The sequence below is a fragment of the Petromyzon marinus genome, chromosome 47 (assembly GCF_048934315.1).
Source record: "Petromyzon marinus isolate PM22_M1 ecotype Great Lakes invasive population chromosome 47, UKy_Petmar_22M1.pri1.0, whole genome shotgun sequence".
Lineage (NCBI taxonomy): Eukaryota > Metazoa > Chordata > Hyperoartia > Petromyzontiformes > Petromyzontidae > Petromyzon > Petromyzon marinus.
Window position 1 is genome coordinate 11,956,897 of NC_133713.1, and position 21,518 is coordinate 11,978,414.

General features: G+C 51.5%; 2 protein-coding genes across 2 annotated transcripts; both read left to right on the forward strand.

Annotated features, from left to right (window-relative positions):
• The first annotated feature begins 732 nt into the window (after nucleotides 1-732).
• On the forward strand, nucleotides 733-6,013 carry TPT1 (tumor protein, translationally-controlled 1). Its single transcript, XM_032972016.2, has 6 exons — nucleotides 733-889; nucleotides 1,107-1,180; nucleotides 3,385-3,575; nucleotides 4,694-4,799; nucleotides 5,166-5,282; nucleotides 5,726-6,013. Exons 1-6 carry the CDS (start codon nucleotides 862-864, stop codon nucleotides 5,726-5,728), a joined length of 519 nt encoding a protein of 172 aa, XP_032827907.1. The 5' UTR covers nucleotides 733-861; the 3' UTR covers nucleotides 5,729-6,013.
• Nucleotides 6,014-14,640: 8,627 nt separating this feature from the next.
• On the forward strand, nucleotides 14,641-20,962 carry LOC116952618 (growth hormone secretagogue receptor type 1-like). The gene is made up of 2 exons (XM_032972151.2): nucleotides 14,641-16,454; nucleotides 20,206-20,962. Exons 1-2 carry the CDS (start codon nucleotides 15,572-15,574, stop codon nucleotides 20,502-20,504), a joined length of 1,182 nt encoding a protein of 393 aa, XP_032828042.2. The 5' UTR covers nucleotides 14,641-15,571; the 3' UTR covers nucleotides 20,505-20,962.
• Nucleotides 20,963-21,518: the final 556 nt, after the last annotated feature.

The following is a 21,518-nucleotide window of genomic DNA, read 5'->3' on the forward strand; positions in this document are numbered from 1 at the left end:
ACATGGCCTTCGGTGAGGGCATCATTTCGGCGGCATTGGCCAGCAAACCTGCCGGTGTTGACATTCAGTGTCTCATCAGCGGTCGGGCTTTGCTTGAAGCAATGCTTGCGACCTGCCAGATATCACCCAGAGTCCTGTGATGTGCAAGTCTGACCGCTCGTGAGAGAGTCGAGACTGGACACGAATGTGCTTGGATTGGACAAATTGCTTAAAATGATGAATTCCCAGAAGGCCGTGTGGCTGTCGGGATATGATAAATATAAAATATGTTTGTATATTTCATATGGAAGGACATATGGGAAGGAGGGGTTTTTGTTACCGCAATGCAGGTCAATGGGGGAGGGAGAATGACTCAAACTCTGCGTGATTACGTCACAGCCATCGTGACGTCACCGCGCACCGCATTCGCTTCGGATTAAATCGAAGGGTGTCTGCGCGATGATGTCATGACGTCGCGGGACTGCCCGCAATGCAGTCGGGTGGAAAAATGTGAACGAATGACCGTCCCCCTTAAATACGTGATTACGTAGAACTGCAACGCCAGCAACGGGGATGTGAGGCGCGGTGACATCAGCGTACAAGGGAACGTTCGCCAATGCGTAATGACGTCAGGTGGATGAAACGGCCGAGGCGTGGCCCTAACATGAAACGGAGCGACGTCACTACGTCTCTACGCCCCGCATTGCAGCTTCAGCGGGAGGCAGACCGTTGTGGCTGCGCGTCGACGTCATGGGCGTGCGCGCTGACGTCACGCCGCGGCCTCTTTAGGCGCCCGCCCACGGCCGCTCGGCCTCTTGTCTAATCCGCGCCACAGCAGCAGGGCCGCCCAGGCTGAGTGTGGGTATCTTAATCCGCCTCACCATGATCATCTACAAGGACATCCTCACCGGTGAGTGGGCCCCTCGCCGCCGCAAACACCTCCTGCGTGGCGCCCACTCGTTATTTCCACGATATTGATCTGCCGAGGCTGGTAAAATGTTTAAATTCCGAAACGAAGGCCCCGGCCGGCCGGCCGCCATAGCTACCGGCCGCCATGGCCGCCACCGCCGGTCGGTCTCGCCTCATCCCAATCGCGTCCATGCTTCGCTCACTCTCCCCGCCCGCAGGGGACGAGATGTTCTCGGACATCTACAAGATCAAGGAGACGGCGGACGGCGCCTGCTTCGAGGTGGAAGGCACGGTGAGTTAAGCCGGTTCCCTCTTCCCCCGCCACTTTTACATTCCCCAGCCCGCTTGCGCGCCGCCGCCTCGCCCCCCGCATTGGCCGCGCCGGGGGCCCTTGACGCGCCAAGGCCCGCGGCCTCCGCCAGCCAGCGGCTGCAGAGGCCTGCGGGTCGCCCCGTGTGCGGTGGGGAATCGTAAGCGGCCGCGTAATGGCGTCGGCGGCCTGGGGCTTCGCGGGCAAAAGGCGCGGGGAGACTGACGCGAGAACAAAGACGAAACACGGAGCAGTTGAAAAGAAAAGGAAATGAACAGGTCCATGGGTGGGTGAAAAGGGGCCTCGTATGTGAGGGCCTTCCTCGGCAGGGCGTCGCTTCTCCCCCCCCCCCCCCAGCTTTTGTGCCGTGTGCTCGGGTCAATGGGCCCCGGCCGCTTTGTTCGGAGTTGGCTCGGCCCCCACTCCCCTGGCTGACGGTGTCGGTCGCCTTGGCGCGGTGTCTTACCTCCTCGCCCGTGAGCCCTTGAAGACGTGTGTGTGGGGCTGTGCTGGCACACCGCCTTGGCTGGGACTCCCGCGCGCCTTAAACAAGGAGCGCTTATAGACGCTCACTCCCAGACGGGAGTGGCCCGTGGATTCAATGAGAGAAGGGGGGCCCCCACCCGACACGATACGTATGGCAGGGTCGCCACGTTAATTTGAAACGAGCGCATGGAGCCCCCCCGGCGGTACGCCGCGTGCGTCACGTTGGGGGGGGGGGCGAGCCGGATGTTGACGCCACCACCCTTTTGGCAGAAGGGACGCGCGCGGTGCGATTTGTCAATCCTCTTGCACATTGCGTAACTTTAAAAGCCGCAAAACGGCTGGACGTAATTGGTGTACCCATCTTGTTGATTGCTATTCGGTAGAACGGGGCGCCCCCCAACCCAACGCGGAAGGTGGTGGCCCAGAACGTCTGGCAAGGCAACACTCGGGCGTGCACGCTGCTGATGAGACTCGAAGCGAGTCCATCGTTTTTTTTGTTTGCGAAATTTATGGTGCGCAGCTGCGACCTGAAATCTTAAAAGTTACGATATGCGAACCGGTCCCGCCAAGTTCACCAACCGACACTAACGAGTGGCTAAGTATGGTTAAACTCCACGATGGATCCAGCATGCAAAAGCATTCATTTAGAATATATAGAAAATGGTATATCGCTGTTCACTCCAGGCATACCTTAATTTCCGACTATTAATGTGTGTGTTTACTGTATAGAGCTGTGACTCCTGACACACACTTAAGCCAAGTTAATGTTTCCTGTGCCACTTAGTTTCCTCTGTACTTTGCCCACAGTGTCTGATGGCCAGTAAAAGCACTGGCCAGAATGAGACCCTGCTGGATTGTCGCCCCTTGGGCCAGTGTGAAATATCATGTGCCGCCACTTGTTTTGAGCAAATGGAGTGTGTGCCGGAAGAGCTACTACCATGATAAGTAACTGCTAGGGTCTTGTCGAGGCCTTATTTTGGTCACTCGGCACATTGAGCAGGTATTTTTCATGATTGTGGAAAATTAAGAATTTTAACAATCCTCTGGCCAAATCCTGTGGAATGCAGCTAATATCGTCACAATGAAAAGCAGGCGTTGTATACTGTGGCGATAAGTAGAGGGCAGTGCAGCAACATTCATTGCACAACTATGCCCCTGCCTAATTGCTCCCTGCATTTTACCAACCTGCACTGACCAGGGTTCCGGAGTATGGTGAAGTAACCCGCATGACCTGCGCAGAATGGGGAGACCCTCATCCAAAAGTGGATTGACAAAAATGTAAATTTAAACGTGCAAATATTTTTTGTTAAGGACACTGGTTGCACTTTTGTTTTAGTTACACAATCCACCAAGGGTCCTCGTGGAAACTGTGCTTTATCTGATTGAGTATATATTGCAGTTTTGTTTAGTGAACTGCAGTTGAACATTTGTCATATTTGTTCCTACTTGAAGCACGGCATAAACTATATAAGAATGTGAAATGCAGTATTTCGATGTATTTCGTGAAAATATCGTGCGTTGGCAACCCCCTAGTTGCGGACTTTTTGTCTAGGCGCAGGGATTAAATGCCCTTCTGTACCCCCACGTCTGCTTGCGAGCTACGGTGGCCACGTTGAGGGGGTCGGTGTGAGATCCGCGTCCACTTCCCCGATGACTCCCCCCCCCATTGACACTGCCATTGCTGGGCTCGCGCGGCGCAGATGGTGTCCCGGGTGGAAGGCGACATCGACGACGCGGTCTTTGGCGGAAACGCTTCGGCAGAGGGGGGAGAATTTGATTCGTCGGAGTCGTCCACAGTGTCCGGCGTGGACATCGTGCTCAACCACAAACTGCAGGAGACCAGCTTCAGCAAGGAGAAGTACATCGCCTACATCAAGGCCTACATGAAGACGTGAGTGTCGCGTGCCGGTCCGGACCATCCCAACTCTCCTTGCCCGACTTACATTGACGAGTGCCGGCAGAGCAGTGTCTGTATGCGTGTTCTCTTATTCTTTGGGTTTTTCGGTAAAGTCACAGGCTCAAATTTAATCAAAATAAAAACCACGACCTTTCGATCGCAACACACGCGACCGTCTTCAGGTGGAAAAAAGAGGGGAAAATCCTAAAGGCAAGCTGTTTTTAAAGGTTTAAGATGGGCGAGGCACAAAGGGCCCTGGGGCCAGCAACGTCTTGGTTTTTTGTTTATTTTTATTAATTATTAACCTATCTATGTGATTTTACAGAAAGACCCAAAGAATATGAATTCCTGCAGGCTTTAAAGCTTTACGTCAAGTTGTGACCTTATTTCAATTTATAGAGCACCTTTAGATATTTACTTCTGCTGCAGTGACTGTCTGCGGACAGCGGGGTTGTGCGCAGGCAAGTCTCACTGCAGCGGAGTTGGGATTTAAGTGTGCTCCCCACATTCACCAGCCTGCACTCAACAGCTTGGTGGAGTGCGGTCAAACGGCCCCAATGGCTTGTGGCGAGGTCCTCGTCCATCAATGTATTGGCATGGCCATTACACGTACACACGTGCGTCTTCCAAGACTACATCTCTCCGTTTCCCCCTCCCAGGATGTAGGCCCAACAGTCTTATGCGCCACACAATGAGAACGTATGCCCTCCTGCGGCAATGTAAAAATCGCCCCGCTTAAAATACAGACTGGTGTGGCCCTGCAGGGCACGCCTATTGTCGTGCAACCGTTGCAATTTATCTGAATTCTACATTGAGGCTGTTACAGGTGATGTTTGAAACCTTGAGCAAAATGCATTTTTATTTCAAAGTTGTCAAGTGCCTTCATTTGGTTTTCTATTTTTGTCATTAAATATTCCAGCCTTAGGTTACTTGTGCGTGTGACCCTGTGGCGTGACACGGCTCGTGCTTGTAAACCGTGATTACAAACGTTGGATCGTAGTGGCTTGGGTGAGCCCGGCGCAGGCGGTGGGAGTCGGGTGAGGTGAAGCACCCACCACCACCCCTTTGTCCATTGCTCACCCCTCACGTCCACCTGTGCATATCTCCTGCAGGATTAAGGAAAACCTGATGGAGAAACACCCGGAGAAGGTGGAACCCTTCATGACTGCTGCTGCCAAGAAGGTTAAAGATGTCTTAAAGCAATTCAAGGATTTCCAGGCAAGCTTCGTGGCTCACGTGACCACACTGTTACCGCACTGCAGCACATCTCTTGCGCCCAGTGTAAGATCAGATGGGCATGGGCAATATTAGGACATTAGTCTCCTTCAGATATTTCTGCACCATTTTGTATTGTAAAAGAGTTAGTTTTACTGGGACTGACAGAACCGAATCACTCTTATGCCATTGCCATAATGAGTTGTAAGGGTTGCCCTCAGTGAATGCATTGCTGGTGACTGTTGCCGGCAAAAACTGGCATGACATCAGGCAATCACAGCACTCAACTCCTGTGTGTGTGTACATCAAGTGTGCTGTCTCTTTACTGTGTGGAGTCTGCGTACTTATTCTCTGTGTCTCCGTGTGTAGTTTTTCACAGGTGAGAGCATGAACCCCGACGGCATGGTCGCCCTTCTTAACTTCCGCGAGGACGGAATCACGCCCTACATGCTTTTCTTCAAGGATGGCCTGGAAATTGAGAAATGCGTAAGTGCCTTTTATGCGTGCTGGGTCATAGCTAGAGTTTGTTTTGGTCACAGTGGACGCACACGAGTGTGCAAGCATCCCGAGTGATGGGTGGCTATGTCCTGTTGTGGGTGTTGTTGCCTATGGTTGTTGTAATGCTCGTGCGGCCCCCCGTTCTCTTTGAGTGCCACGGCGGTGATTTAAGCACGGGTTTCTGCATCACAGCACGCGCGTCGTTGAAGGGAAAGCGTGCCCTGCACCATGTTAACGATCCGTCTACACTCGCTGCCAGTCTTGTACAACCCGTACCACGCACACGCGTGTTTTAATGAACGTCTGCACCGGCAATGCTGACACGTGAACGATTGAGTGTTTACGTGGTCTGGTGTTTACCCGTGCAGTGACGGTGGCTTTTTTCCCCCTTGAGTTTTAATCACTGTGCGTCTCTTTTATTTTCCCCCCAGTAACCTGGAATCTCCGCCTCTTCATCTTGAGATACGACAACTTTTTGATTCGTCTTTGAACTGCAGCTGTTACAACTTGATGCCTGCGGATGGAAAGCACAGCACCCTCCTACACCGGGCTGGGATCCTCCAGGCGCCCTGTGCTGTGGACTTTGAAACCAGTCTTTGTGAACCATTGATAAAGAATGAACGCGTCATCAACTCGGCTTGTATCTGAAATCTGTATAATGCAAATGAGTCTTGCCTTTAACCACCGCTGGTTTATTCAATAAAGGGTCCTTCAGTAAACATCTTGCATGAGTGTGCACGATTTGCTTCAGGTGCGTTCCGCCATTGTGATGTTTCTGCATATCTTACTGAACACAGCACGGTTTGAGAGAACATCTTTGCAATAAACTTTAACAAATTTTCCACCATTTTTTATGTAGGACCGATTGGTCGATGTGTTTGCACTTCCACATGTTTTATTCACTGTATTCCGTGTGGGTCGATGAACGATAACTTATCGCAAGCTATTTCGGTTGCGATACGCATCGAATGCCAAATTAAATGTCGGTGCGCATTTATGCAAGCAATGTGCTACAAGTGGGCTGGCGTTTGTACCAAGCCGTTGACTGGGAGCGAACACGTGAATTTCGCGTGAAAATTTACAAACGAAACGACAAAAAAAGTGCAAGATGGTCAAAACAAGATAGATTATTGTAGCATGACCACCCCCCCCCCCCCAACATTTTGAGAATCAATGTCAGCTTTGTGTGGAGGTGAATCGTTATCTTCGTGTGCAAGTGATGGTGGCATGTCGTGAGAGTGAAACTTGATAACCATTCGAAATTCCTTTACCCAGAAGAGTCTTGCTTGCTGGAGCAACCTCTTTACCCCTTGATTAAATAAAGTAGCAAGAGTAGAGAATCGACACGATAACCTTTTAATATAAGTAATACTTTTAAAACACGCTTTTATGAAATGTACTTGTAATGGCAGAACTCCACGACTCCAGGAAGTGGCCCCGAAGCTTGCCATAACGTCAGGGACCGTGGCCAACTACAGCCAACGTCAGTTGACCGTGGACAAGGCCCAAGTCGAAACAACAACAAATTGATTTAAAGCTTTCGTGACTGCAGGGATTCATATTTTTGTTTTTTTCGGTAAAGTCAGGTAGAAGGGAAACAATAAAAATATAAAACAAAATTCTCACGACGTTTCGACTGCAACACAAGCAATCGTCATCAGGTGTGAAAATCACAGCAAAAAAAAAGAAAAAAGTGGCGGTTATTTTTAATGTACCAATAATATAAAAAAGAATGTTTAAAAATGTTTATGATACAACAGTATTGTCATCGGTATGACATAAGTATACCAAGTTTGCAGTCGATACCACATTGGGAAGTGGGTTAAAATTGAGTTATAAAATTTGAGGATACAACAACAGACTGAGTTAAATGAAAGCGTGTAATAAAATGGTTTTAAGATGCCGTGAGCGAGCAGTAGAATTGGCTATTGCGTATCCATTGACTTACGAGGGTGAAAGCTATTCCCTACAAGGGCACAACGCATCTTCTGAGATGCAGTCAGGACCTCAAGGTGAGGTCTTGGTCTTGCAGACGTGTGTGTTGGGGGGGGGTGCTACAGATCCTGCCTGCTACGTTGACCCTACCGTGTAGCTCCTGCCCCGACAAACGTGACCCGGTGTTTTGTGTAAAATGCTCTTGCGAACTCGCTGCGCTTGACGTCGGGTCACGGGAGAGCGTGGCGTGGTGAATTGTAGCCGTGTTTCGTGTAAATGGCCACGACCAAAAAAATTGCTTTCTGCAGCTTGGGCTTTTGAATCGTGATTCGCTTATGAGCACCTTTGTTGCCACGACGGCTTTGTGCCAGAGTGCGTTCTCGTTGCTGGGCCAGAACTAACGGTTGAAATTATATCCCTGCCGGGCTCACAAAACCTATTAAATCGTGGGAATTGAATTATATTTTGTTGGTACATGGGCGCAGCCATCGTGAACGAGAACCGTGCTCCGTGGTCATTTGGGCTGTGAGCGGACTCGACAGCCTCTGGCAATGGTGGCACGAAACTAGATACGAGCGGGGGCTGTGTCACTGCGCGGAGCTGAGTGCACTTTGACGCAGGGCATTCACGTGCCCCGTTCCACCTTCGCTTGGAGTCTGAGTCAAAATACTTATACTGAAGGAATCTGATGAGCTATAAAGCCCTTTCACAGATGTCCAATAGGGGCGGGACAGAACGTTACAACAACAGAGTGCAAAGCATAGGTGTAGAGTACTAGTGGCGAATTGCCATATTCTGTTTACGTGACAACCCTCACTAGTTGGCTGTGTCGGGTGGTGGCGGGTTTTAACGACACATTTACGCGATCTAACCCAAAAACCTCATGGATTATATTGGTCGCGAAAACCTACGTGTTAAACTATAGGAAAGGTAAACAAATAACTTTAAAATATACGAATAAAAAACCTTTATTTTTTAATAATTGCCCACAAATGATAGCTCAAAGTGGTTTATGTGGAAATGTATAGTTGCTGCTCGGAGAAGCGGAGGGCGCGGTGAGGGTATGCCACGGAGGGTGGCTCATCGGTTCAGTGGCGCAGGGTTATCAGCTGCCGCGACGACGTCGAGAAGAGGGCGCATGGACGGCAGGGCCACGCGGCAGGACCACGCGGCAGGGTCACGCGGCAGGGTCACGCGGCAGGTCCAAGCGGCAGGACCACGCGGCAGGGCCAAGCGGCAGGGCCACGCGGCAGGACCACGCGGCAGGGCCAAGCGGCAGGGCCACGCGGCAGGGCCACGCGGCAGGGCCACGCGGCAGGACCACGCGGCAGGGCCAAGCGGCAGGGCCACTCGGCAGGTCCTAGCGGCAGGGCCACGCGGCAGGGCCAAGCGGCAGGGCCAAGCGGCAGGGCCACGCGGCAGGTCCTAGTGACAGGGCCACGTGGCAGGTCCTAGCGGCAGGGCCACGCGGCAGGGCCAAGCGGCAGGGCCACGCGGCAGGGCCAAGCGGCAGGGCCACGCGGCTGCTCGGAGACATCGGCTACAGCGCGCCGCACCTGAGCACAGATCAGCCACGGCATCAAACACCCTCGCATCATCGCAGCAGTGTGCGACCCGGCGGATGTCAGGAATATTAACGAAAAGCATAACGCAAAGTGATTCTGTTGCATATTTGTTAAAACTTCGTGGCTAAAGTCCTATCTGAAGGCAACGCGGTTTTTTCGCTTAATTGCCGCCGCTCCAAGCATTGGCAAATGTTGCCACGATGCAGTTATCACCAGATTGCAGCTTCATCTTAAAATATTGAAGAAATATAACAACAAAAAGCCCTCGAAAAATAACCGCGTCTCATGTTGTATTCATATTGCATTTTGAATAAAAGGAGGAGGGGTTAGCAGAGTTAATGCCGCGATTTGTATTAGCGTCAAAGATGTCGTTAGGTCATTCGCAAGAGTAGGCTATTGTGTGGCAGCGCCGTTATCGGAATTTGAAATAAAATGTAAAAAAAACCTCCAAAATCACTTGATTGAAATATACACAGCAGTCATCGCCCCTCTTTACTGCAAAAAAACGTTGGCAGGACCCTCCTGAAACACTCACGAGACTAGACGAGGCTTCCGTGGGTAAACCAGCTTCATCAATAATTCCCGAGGCACGCAAGCATACATGTAGGACGTACAATTTACTCAGCAGCCAATTAAAGCACGTGGCCGATTCATTGGCGAGGCGGCGCATGCAGGCTCACAGATGGAGAAACGAAATAGCAAACGGAGTGTGACTCGGCGCGCTCACCTTGGACTTGATTGACGCGGAAACCCAACTCACGGCACCCTTCGCTTTACGCGAACCATTCGAACGCGAGCGCGGCTTTGTGGAACTTTAAGCCACCGTTGAATCAAGATATCGCTGGGTTCAGAACACGGAGGCACAACTTCACGGAGCGTGGATCTCTGCATGAATGACAAATAGCTGCTACAGCTACAGCAGCAACTACAGCAGCTACAGCAACAACGGGTGCAGCTGCAGCGGCTCCTGCGACTACTACAGCAGCAGCTACAGCAGCTGCTGTGACTACTACAACAGCAGCTGCAACTACTACAGCAGCAACTACAGCAGCTGCTACAGCAGCAGCTGCTGCTGCAGCAGAAACAGTTACAGTCGCAGCAACGGATCCAGCTACAGCAGCTGCTACAGCAACTTCTACAGCAGCAGCTACAAGTATATATTTTTTCTTTTCCGCTTGTGTGTTAATCTGTGTTTACCCCGGATATTTTGGAGATGGCAATTCTATTGCTGTGTATCCTACTGCTGTCCCTCCCGGCCATATCTAGTGCCACACTCAACTCTACAAACAGCTACCCTCATTACTTTGCGTCCATACTTGTTGCTCGATTTGCCACTACACCTGCAAATGAAACAGCTCATAGACACTTCTACACTCCATCTTTGTATCTTTTTAAACCCTATCTTTGTCCCATTACTTCACCAGCACTACTTCCAAACTGCATTCTGTTCTTAAAAATAACACCATCTGCGAGCTGCTGCTATTTGTCCCAGGTTCGCCGCTCTTCATCCTTTCACAGAAAATACTTGTGCAAACTATTAATTCTACTTTTCTTATTTCTGGGTGATATTGAGCTTCATCCTGGCCCAAATGTAAAGAACTCGTATAATTCTTCAGATTTTTCTGGCAGAAAAGGTGTTGGTGTTCTACATGTCAACATCAGAGGGCTTGTGATTAAATTAAGTGAACTAAAACTAGAAGTGGCAAATCTTGACCCGGACATTTTTTGCCTAACAGAAACATTTCTCACTCCTGCCGTCAATGACTTGCAGATTACGATTGACAACTACAACGTTTTTCGGCTTGACCGAGGATCTGAAGGAGGTGCAATTGCCATCTATGTTCGTAATACTATTGCATGTTCACCAGCTCACTCCTTGTTTAAAAAAATGTTGCTTTGAAGGTTTAGCTCTCAGAATAACTCTCCCAAATAATCAACAGATATTGGTAGTGTGCTGCTATAGACCGCCTAGTGGGAAGGATGTTGAAGCTGCATCTGCACTGAGAGAGCTTTTTGAGGGCCTCCCAAAAGGTGAAATAGTTTTAGTGGGTGATCTAAATTGGAATTGGCTAAACCCGCCGGCCGTGGCCACAAATTTTACAGATTAATTTAACCTGTTTCAATTAATAAATGTCCCCACAAGACCCAACCTAAAAAATCCGGGACAGTCAACTCTGCTTGACGTCCTATTGATAAATGCCCCTTACAATTTCGCACTGACTGGTGTTCTAGGAAATAACTTTAGTGATCACTCCTTCATTTTTGGGGTGAGATCATCAGCCAGACCCAAAGCCCCCCCTAAAATTGTTGAGAAGCACTCTTTGAGGCACTTCAGCACTCAGGCATTTACTAATGATGTGCTTCACTCGGATATTGACAAGATCTGTGATATCCCCAACCTGACTACGGCTTGGGAGACTTTCAGGTACACGTTTCTCCAAATTCTTAACAAACATGCTCCGTTGGTTAGATTTTTTAAAAAGGCAACCGCCCACCATGGTATGATCCTTTGATTACAAAGCTCATGAAAACTAGGGGCAAGGCTTGGGCATGTGCTCAGAAAAGTAATTTGGTAAATGACTGGCTAGAGTACAGGATTTTAAGGAATAGATGCGTCAAAAAAATACGGCATACAAAAAATGCCTACTTTTCCTCCACTCTCCTGGAATCACATGGAAATGCCAGGATTTTTTGGAAAACAATCAAATGTATCAAAAAGGCATCCAAAACAGACAATCTGCCCGTTGAGCTAAACCGAAATGGGGAATATTTTTCAGATCCCCAAAAAATAGTTGACAATTTTAACCTTCATTTTTCTGAAGCTGGTAATCTTTTTGATAATGTATTGGGAGTCACCCCTGCTCATGCAAATTCCTACACCCCTGTCCAAACATTAAACGAATTTAGTTTCCAGCCAATCCACGAAAGTAATGTTCTGAAACAGCTGTCCTACCTCAAAGGGTCCTCCTCTACCGGAGCAGATAGTTTTCCCGTATTTGCTCTACTAACTGTTGGTCACCTAATATACAAACCTATAGCCCATATTTTCAACCTGTCCATCAAAGAAGCATCAGTTCCTCTAGAATGGAAGCATTCCTATGTCCGTCCACTTCGCAAAGGGGGCCCTAAAGATGATTCCAATAACTACCGACCTATCTCAATTTTGTCCCCATTGATAAAAAATTTTGAAAAATTATTGAACTACCAAATTAGCAGTTTCCTGTCCACCAACAATCTACTACATCTAAAACAATCTGGGTTCCGAAAAAAATACAGCACCACATCTCCTGCATTAGACTCTCTGAATCAAATTTACAGTAGCCTTGATAATAAGCAGTACTGTGCCTGTCTTTTTCTTGACCTGTCCAAAGCTTTTGATACAGTAGACCACAACACCCTGCTTAGTAAACTAAGTTGCCTCCGTTTTTCCAAAAACACAGTAAAATGGTTAAAACATTTCCTCTTTTCTCGCACCCAAACTGTATTCACAGATGGTTGGAGGTCAAACAGTGTTAAGATAACAAAAGGGGTTCCACAGGGTTCCATCCTCGGCCCCCTCTTGTTCTCTCTTTATGTCAATGACTTGGGCACTGACCCGGATCATTCCAGGGTAAATCTTTTTGCAGATGACACGATACTGATTACTGCTGGCCGCTCTCCGGATGACGGGATTGCTAAGCTTCAGGGTGATTTCAACAAACTACAACATCAGCTAGTTGCTCTTAAACTAGTCCTAAATACCTCCAAAACCAAGGTGGTATGCTTCTCACCGGGACTAAAGCAGGAAGTTATTTTTCCCATATTACATTCCTTAAATAATGATCAAATAGAGCAAGTCAAGTTCTATAAGTATCTTGGGGTCATCCTGGATTCAAAACTGAATTTTGAAGATCACATTGATTACATTGGTAAAAAGACAGAAATAAAAATTGGTTTTCTGTATCGACACAAGCACTGCTTCCCCCCTATGTTCCGTTTGGAATTGATAAAAGCTACCATACTGCCTCTACTTGATTACTGTGATATCGTGTATAAATCAGCTCCAAGTACTGTACTGAAGAAGCTTGATTCCATCTATCACTCGGCCTTAAGATTTGCATTGAACTGCCCATATAGGACTCACCACTGTGATCTCTACATTGGGTCAAACTTAACATCTCTTAATGTTCGACGGCTTGTACACCAGATCTTATTTATTCACGATGTACTTACAAAAAAATCCGCAGACTACCTGCTGGATCTCCTCTCTGTTTCAAAGAACAAATTTGACCTCAGGTCTTCGCTCATTTACCAGCTTCACATTCCCTATTGCCGTACAAAAACCGGAGGAAGGGCCTTTGCTATTGATGCCCCCAGGGCCGGGAATGCTATTGCCAATAAACTGCAACTTGAATCACTACCTATGAGATCTTCACTCAAAACTGCTCTAGAGGAATTGTACACCCCTAGCTGCCACTGCTATTCAAGTGGCCTAAAATAAAATGTTTCGCTGCGGATGACCGCTGCAAAGTATTATCTGTATTTTGATTTCGTGTGCTAATCTTAAAGGTGCATTGAAAAATGTGATACTCCGACTGATGCTCCTGTTGTTTGTGGAGTGACTCATGCAGCCAGCTGTGGCTCTAGGGTTTGGTGTTACATGTTATTTATGTAGTTTATTGTTAAAAATTCGGTCACAGTTCCTATGATCACTGTTACATTGCATTTATGGCTTTATTTTGGTGATTTCTAAAAGTTTTTTGGTTTGGCCATGTTTTTGTTTATTGTAGTACGGAGTTAGACTGATGGCCTTAATATAAGTTTTATTGTTGTTGTTGTTTGACTTGCATCCTACTGGGATTTTTGCACACAGCGTTGGTGTACGGTGCTATTTCAGGAATATTTTGATGTTTTTTCTGGATTTTCTGTTTGCACAGTCACACAGTCACTTTAAGATGTTTTCTTGTTCATGTTTTTGTTTTTTTGTTTGTTGCGGTTGCACCCGATTCAAGAGCCGAATGGCTCATAGGGCTATACCAAATAAATGAAACTAAAACTAAACTAAAGTTTAACCGTGGCAAGACCTAGGTGCAGGTTGTGAATCAAGGTGGCCAAGCTCAGGGGGCTATTTTGCTGGGAGGCATTCTGGCCTCGGGCTTGGAGTCAACGTCCATGCAAAGTTTTGAGTTTGCACTCAAGAACCACCTTCCTTTTACTGAGTTTTGAGGCATGTTGGCTCGGCTGATAATGTAATACTTATTCGATTTTGCATCTGATTTTAAGTTTGTGTACAAGTGCCTTGATATAGTTTGTGAATTGCAGTGTTTAGATATTTATATATTGGTTAGCATGGAGCCAGGATCTCATGGAATGAGAATTTCACGATGGTCGGATTTCACGTAGCCAGGATGTCATGCAATCGTGATCTCGTGTAACTAGGAAAGCATAAGACATCGCGAGACCTCATGAGATCCTGATTCCCTCCTTATACCCGTGCGCCCAGGAATCAGGATATTATGGAATCAGCAGATCATGGAATCAGGGTATCATGCAATCAGGATATAATGGAATCAGGATATAATGGAATCAGGATATCATGGAATCAGAATATAATGGAATCAGGATATCATGGAATCAGGATATAATGGAATCAGGATATCATGGAATCAGGATCTCGTGGAGCCAGGAGGAGTCGCCTCGTTCCTCGTCAGCAGCTGTCAGGGCTGACGCAGCTGGGCGCGTGGGCGTGCGGGGTGGGAGGGGGAGCGGGGGCGGGGTTGTCAGGCGATGTTGTTGGGGGGGGGGGTACTGCAGGTGGGAAGTAGTGGGGGGGGGGGGTACGAAGTAATGAGAGGAGGCGGGGAGCGGCTGTGTAGGTGGGAGGACGGCGATGGGGGATGATGGGAGGGGAGTCGGTGATCGGCCTCCCATTTCCTCCGCGTAGGAGCGGGCTCCTCAGCCTCCCTCGCCGGCACGGCGGAGACTCACCCAGCAGGGAGCGAGACAGAGCGAGACGCTCGCACCACGCGCGCAGGCGGCCGCACGCGACTGGAGCAGTCTTCAGCCTTACTGCACCTCGTGCCCCGCCTGGTGCTCCACCTCGCACACTCCAGCAGCACGCTCCAGCAGCACACTCCAGCAGCACACTCCAGCAGCACACTCCAGCAGCACACTCCAGCAGCACACTCCAGCAGCACACTCCAGCAGCACACTCCAGCAGCACACTCCAACAGCACACTCCAGCATCACACTCCAGCAGCACACTCCAGCAGCACACTCCAGCAGCACACTCCAGCACACTCCAGCAGCACACTCCAGCAACACACTCCAGCAGCACACTCCAGCAGCACACTCCAGCAGCACACTCCAACAGCACACTCCAGCAGCACACTCCAGCAGCACACTCCAGCAGCACACTCCAGCAACACACTCCAGCAGCACACTCCAACAGCACACTCCAGCAGCACGCTCCAGCAGCACGCTCCAGCAGCACACTCCAGCAGCACACTCCAGCAGCACACTCCAGCAGCACACTCCAGCAACACACTCCAGCAGCACACTCCAGCAGCACACTCCAGCCAAAGTCGTCCAGCAGCTAGGGGGTGGGGGCTGAGCGGCACACGGGGGGGGGACCCCGCCTCCCCCTCCCCAGCGGAGAAGAAGAAGAAGTCTCGCTCCGCACTGAGCGCCGTGCCACGAGGAGGAGGAGGGGGGAGAAGGAGCCTGGAGACCCCGCCACGGGGCCCGACGTGGGGACGGCGTTGAGGAGGCGATGCGCGGCGCCCGCGAGCCGCGGTGATGCAGCCTCGCCGCCTGGTGCCCGTGATGTCCGCGTGCCTGCAGCAGCACGCGCCGTGCCCGCAGCTCGCCGCGGCCCACGTGGAGGCGCCGCTCAACTCCACCATGCTGCTGCTACCGCCGCCGGGCGCCGGCGCCAACGCGAGCGTCGTCCGAGGCGCCGAGGAGCAGGAGGTCTACCGCCTCTTCCCGCTGCCCGTTCTCGCCGGGGTCACGGCCGCCTGCTGCCTCCTCTTCGCCGTGGGGGTCGTGGGCAACGCGATGACCATCGTGGTGGTGAGCCGTTACAAGGAGATGAGGTCGACCACGAACCTCTACCTGTCGAGTATGGCGCTCTCCGACCTGCTCATCTTCATGTGCATGCCGCTCGACCTCTACCGCATCTGGCAGTACCGGCCGTGGCTGTTCGGGGACCTTGGCTGCAAGCTGTTCCAGTACGTGAGCGAGGGCTGCACGTACGCCACCATCCTGCACATCACGGCGCTCAGCGTGGAGCGCTACCTCGCCATCTGTTTCCCGCTCAAGGCCAAGGTGCTGATCACCAAGCGACGCGTCAAGGGGGTCATCGCCCTGCTGTGGAGCTGCGCGCTGGGCAGCGCCGCGCCGGTCTTCTACATTGTGGGGGTGCAGCTGGACGACGACGTGGAGGCCCTGCTGGTGTGGACCACGGCCGAGTGCCGCGAGAACGCGGAGGCAGTGCGCTCGGGCCTCCTGCAGACCATGATCTGGGTGTCCACCATCTACTTCTTCCTGCCCGTCTTCTGCCTCACGGTGCTCTACGGACTCATCGGGCGGCGCCTGTGGCGGAGGAGGCGCCAGGGAGGCGCGGGCCTCAGCGGCGCGCAGCGGGAGAGGAGCCACAGGCAGACCGTGAAGATCCTCGGTGCGTCCCTGCGCGGGTGGCGGTGGTGGTTGGTGGTGGTGGTGGTGGCGGTGGTGGTCGGGGGAGCGGCGGTGTAGTGGTTAGCGTGCCGCGCTACGAACCCGACGACACGAGTTCGATTCCCATTCACGGCCATTACCAATAACGATTGTCTTAATCGGTCTTGGGACTCCTCTTCGTCTACTCAGCCTCAAATTAGTACCTGGTGCGCTGTGTGAACATCGCCACTGGGGAGACAAAGGCGGCCGGGCGTGGTGTTGGCAAACCCGCCCCCTCGGTGTGTCGTTCCGGCCTACACAGGTGCTACTCGCTAACAGCACTTGCCCCAACAGTCTGTTAATACTACACGGGGGGGGGGGGGGTGGTGATGTAGGTGGTGGTGGAGGTGGTAGTGGTGGTGGTAGTGGAGGTGGTAGTGGTGGTGGTAGTGGAGGTGGTAGTGGAGGTGGTAGTGGTGGTGGTAGTGGTGGTGGTAGTGGTGGTGGAGGTGGTGGTGGAGGTGGTGGTAGTGGTGGAGGCTCGCGGCAGGACACGGGTTGGTGCGCCCCAAAAAAACAATCGCTCAGTCACTCGCGAGTCCGTTCGTTTAGCAATTCACCAACTCGCTCCCTCCGTTCGTTGATTCATTCGTTCAGCCAAACACGCAACAACTCACTCACCGATGAAGATGAATTAAAATAATCGTTCATTAATGATCCACTCATTCAAGAGATAATACTTTCACACACCACGTAGTCGCTGCTTCGTTCGTTCACTCAATCACGCATCGGTTGGTATTCATTCCTTGACTCGGTTATTAATCATGAAATTATTTACTGACCAAAATGAATCATCTACTGACGAATTCATTCAACGAGGCTTTAATTCATTTAGCCACTCAACCCGTCACGAATTAAATCTACTCGTCCACCCACTCCTTGACTTATTCTTTCACTCGCTCGTTACCCCTTTCATCCATTCCCTTTGCAAATTCATTCCCTTGCCAATAACGAAATTCATTCACTCACGGGTTCTTTCATTCATGCAGCGACTTATCGAGAGCGATCATCCCATTGACATCACGAGGTGCTCCATGGACACGTTCACTCATTGCAATCATTCAATCTTTAACTCATTCACTCGCCGATTAATTAGCACGTTCGCTTACTCGCTCGTCCATCATCATCATCATCCATGACTAATACCGCGCCTCCCACGCATTATTTGCCGTGGCACCGTTCAACAAAGAGAGAGAGCCGGCGAGAGGACATTTACATCACAAGAGACCGAGCTGCAGTGTTCCTCCGTCCGTGCACGCACTCTTTGACGTGTTCATCAGCGGTGGGGTTTTTAAAAAAAATATTTAACCAGGCGCGATAAGATTTGGAGCACTGTGGACCGCTACTGAATCACTGCCCCTTTCGCCTATTCATTCGCTCGTTAACCCATTCATTCATTCGTACACTCTGTGCGTAGCAAGGTGGGAACCCACCGTGGCCACGAGCTGGGCCTCGAGATAACGCAACTTCACGTTGTGACTCTGCATGTGGACGCATGTATGTGTGTGTTGTCCTTCTTTCCCACCGTACGTAGCCTGCAACGAAAGCGTCGCGCTGCTCTTGTCTGGGTGCAATTGTCGCTGCTTTCGTGTCTCGGGGGGAGGGGGGGGGGAGCGGTGGTGCAGAGGTTAGCACACTGCAGGATGAACCCGGCGACCTGAGTTCGAGTTCTGGCCACGGCTAACATCAGTGGCGAGTGATATCCTCACTGACCCTGACTCCCCCGCCCCCCACCCACCCCCTTCGCGCCCCGTGGTGAAATATGGCGAAACAACCCCACGATCGACGCGGCGTGATGGAGTAAGGCCTTCCTCATCCAGCGGTGGATCGACGAAGGGCTGTAAGCTGCAGTTCGCTAGCGACCTTCTAGGGGGTGACAAGACCCCCACGTGTGGGCTGCATTGACGCCACTCGACGCTGTCGGGGATGATTGCTGTTAGCGGGCGCCTCTTGAAGCCGGCACGGGCACACGACGGGGTCGGTTTGACCAGCAACGCGTCCCGCTACCTTTGCCTCCCTCCTGCTGACGTGCGTTGTACAACGACGGCATTCCACTGTGCGCTGTCCGTCACGTCGCCCCGCGGCTTGTGGCACGGCCTACGACACCCTCACCGCCGACTGGCTCGGCCGGCTCCGCACGGCGCTAGAGAGTCCCCCCACAACGCGCCGTCTGTCGGTCTGCCGCGCGGGGGTGCGTCCATCCGAGCAGTGTCCGGGCTGAGCCCTGCTCGCCCCCCCCCCCCTGCCCCTACGGGTTCGGTCGCGGTGCTGCTGCTGCTTCGCTTGTCCTGTAGCAGGCCGGGTAAAGCCCCCCACTCCCTGCCCCTACCCGCAACAAACTTGCCAGGCATGGCTCTTGTCACGCGTGCCGCTCGACGCATGCGAGTGGCGATGGTCAGTTTGTCAATTGCTGATTAATCGTAACACGAGCACTCTGTTCTTGTTGTTACAGTGACACTGCAATGATACTTCTTGCAGTGGCACTGTAACAGGAACACTGTAATAATACTTATTGCAGTATCTCAGCGCTTTGAGATACTTCAATTTGAAAAGCGCTTTTCAAAACAGAGATTTTTTAAAAATTCTTATTACTACTACTACAGTCAACTAATACCGTATTTTCCCGATTAGGAGACGCATTCTTCCCTCCTGTATTTTAAAAGCAAAATTTGCTGGGATGTTCGTCTTATAATCCGGTGTGTGCGTAATCAGATTTGTACAACTTTATTGACACCGGGCACACAAGCCCGAGGTGCGTCTTATAATCCGGTGTGTGCGTAATCAAAATTGTACAACTTTATTGACACTGGGCACACAAAGCCCCGAGGTGCGTCTTATAATCTGGTGTGTGTGTAATCAGATTTGTACAACGTTATTGACACCGGGCACACAAGCCCGAGGTGCGTCTTATAATCCGGTGCGTGCGTGATCAGATTTGTACAACTTTATTGACACCGGGCACACAAGCCCGAGGTGCGTCTTATAATCCGGTGTGTGCGTAATCAGATTTGTACAACGTTATTGACACCGGGCACACAAGCCCGAGATGCGTCTTATAATCCGGTGTGTGCGTAATCAGATTTGTACAACGTTATTGACACCGGGCACACAAGCCCGAGGTGTTTCTTATAATCCGGAGAATGCGTGATCCGATTTGTACAACTTTATTGACACCGGGCACACAAGCCCGAGGTGCGTCTTATAATCCGGAGAATGCGTTCATTACTCCGGAGGTCAGCGCGGCCCTGCGGACGACGCCGCCCCTGGCCCCGGCGGCCCCGCGTCTGCCTCGGCGCCGTCTGCCACGCGACTCGACCCCAACCTGCGACTCCGGAGCCGCGTGGGGCTCTCCAAGGGGGGCTCCGTGGCGCTGTTTGTTACTCAGGAGCAGCGCCACCGTGGCTCGCACCGCGTTGCGGCTCTTGAAGTGTCGTGCGTTCTCGAGGACCTTACTGCTGTGGGTTGCACCGCGGTCGACCGCTTCGTCGGGCTCTCATTTGTGGCCAGGTCGCTTCTGAAAACGAGCTGCAAAGCGAAGTGGACCTTACCCGGTTAATCAAATAAATCGTTTCGTTTCGTTCCACGCACAGCTTTCGGACGAAGTAAGTTGTTGTGGAGTTGCCGCGCCAACGTTGTTTGTCGCACGGCGAGGGTGCCTCCGAGCTGACCGCGTCCCGGTTCGACCCGGCTGCCCCCGTGTGTCGCCCCGACAGTGCTGGTCGTGCTGGCGTTCGTGCTGTGCTGGCTGCCCTTCCACGTGGGCCGCAACCTCTTCTCCGGCGCGTCCGAGCAGGACGAGCGGGGTCTGTACGAGGTGAACCTGCACATCAACGTGGCGTCGCTCCTCCTCTTCTACCTGAGCGCAGCCATCAACCCCATCCTCTACAACATTGTGTCGCGACGCTTCCGCGAGGCCGCGCTGCGCCTCCTCGGCGCCGCCCACCCGCGGCGATCGGCCCGTGGCCTCTCCGTGTGCCCGGCGTGCACCGACTCGGGCAGCAACGCGCCCTGAGCACACGGCGAGCTACAGCTGTGAGCTCCAGCTGTGAGCTCCAGCCCCACGGGCTCCAGCCCCACGGACTCCAACTGTGAACTCCAGCCCTGAGCTCCAGCCATTAGCTCCAGCACTAACCCCAGCACTGACTCCTCCAGCTGTGAGCTCCAGCTGTGAGCTCCAGCATAGGCTCCAGCAGCAACGCATCCTGGACTCGAAGCTGTATCCCTGACACTGACTCCAGCACTAACTCCAGCCCTGAGCTCCAGCCCTGGCCTCCAGCACTGACTCCAGCTGTGAGCTTCAGCACGGAGCTCACCGCTGTCATCTCGAGCCCTGGCTCCAGTCGGGGGTTCAAGCCATAACGCTGCACGCTGTCCCCCGCCTCGCTGTTGTAGGCTAGAGAGATCAGTGTGTGTGTGTGCGTGTGTGTCATTGTGTGTGTGTGCGTGTGTGTGTGTCATTGTGTGTGTGAGTGTGTGTCATTGTGTGCGTGCGTGTGTGTCATTGTGTGTGCGTGTGTGTTATTGTGTGTGCGCGCGTGTGTCATTGTGTGTGTGTGTTATTGTGTGTGTGTTATTGTGTGTGTGCGTGTGTGTTATTGTGTGTGTCATTGTGTGTGTGCGTGTGTGTTATTGTGTGTGTGCGTGTGTGTCATTGTGTGTGTGCGTGTGTGTTATTGTGTGTGTGCGTGCGTGTCATTGTGTGTGTGTCATTGTGTGTGTGCGTGTGTGTTATTGTGTGCGTGCGTGCGTGTCATTGTGTGTGTGCGTGTGTGTCATTGTGTGTGTGCGTGTGTGTTATTGTGTGTGTGCGTGTGTGTTATTGTGTGTGTGCGTGTGTGTTATTGTGTGTGTGCGTGTGTGTTATTGTGTGTGTTTGTGTCTTTGTGTGTGTGTGTTATTGTGTGTGCGCGTGTGTTATTGTGTGTGTGCGTGTATTATTGTGTGTGCGTGTGTGTTATTGTGTATGTGCGTGTGTGTTATTGTGTGTTTGTGTCTTTGTGTGTGTGTGTTATTGTGTGTGCGTGTT

What these genes read in the sequence shown, in the direction of transcription:
- TPT1 (XM_032972016.2), top strand. Translation starts at nt 862, where the DNA reads ATGATCATCTACAAGGACATCCTCACCG. An exon ending in ATCAAGGCCTACATGAAGAC is followed by an intron (nt 3,576 to 4,693) that starts GTGAGTGTCGCG and finishes TATCTCCTGCAG; the next exon opens with GATTAAGGAAAACCTGATGG. An exon ending in AGCAATTCAAGGATTTCCAG is followed by an intron (nt 4,800 to 5,165) that starts GCAAGCTTCGTG and finishes CTCCGTGTGTAG; the next exon opens with TTTTTCACAGGTGAGAGCAT.
- LOC116952618 (XM_032972151.2), top strand. Translation starts at nt 15,572, where the DNA reads ATGCAGCCTCGCCGCCTGGTGCCCGTGATGTCCGCGTGCCTGCAGCAG. An exon ending in GCAGACCGTGAAGATCCTCG is followed by an intron (nt 16,455 to 20,205) that starts GTGCGTCCCTGC and finishes TCGCCCCGACAG; the next exon opens with TGCTGGTCGTGCTGGCGTTC.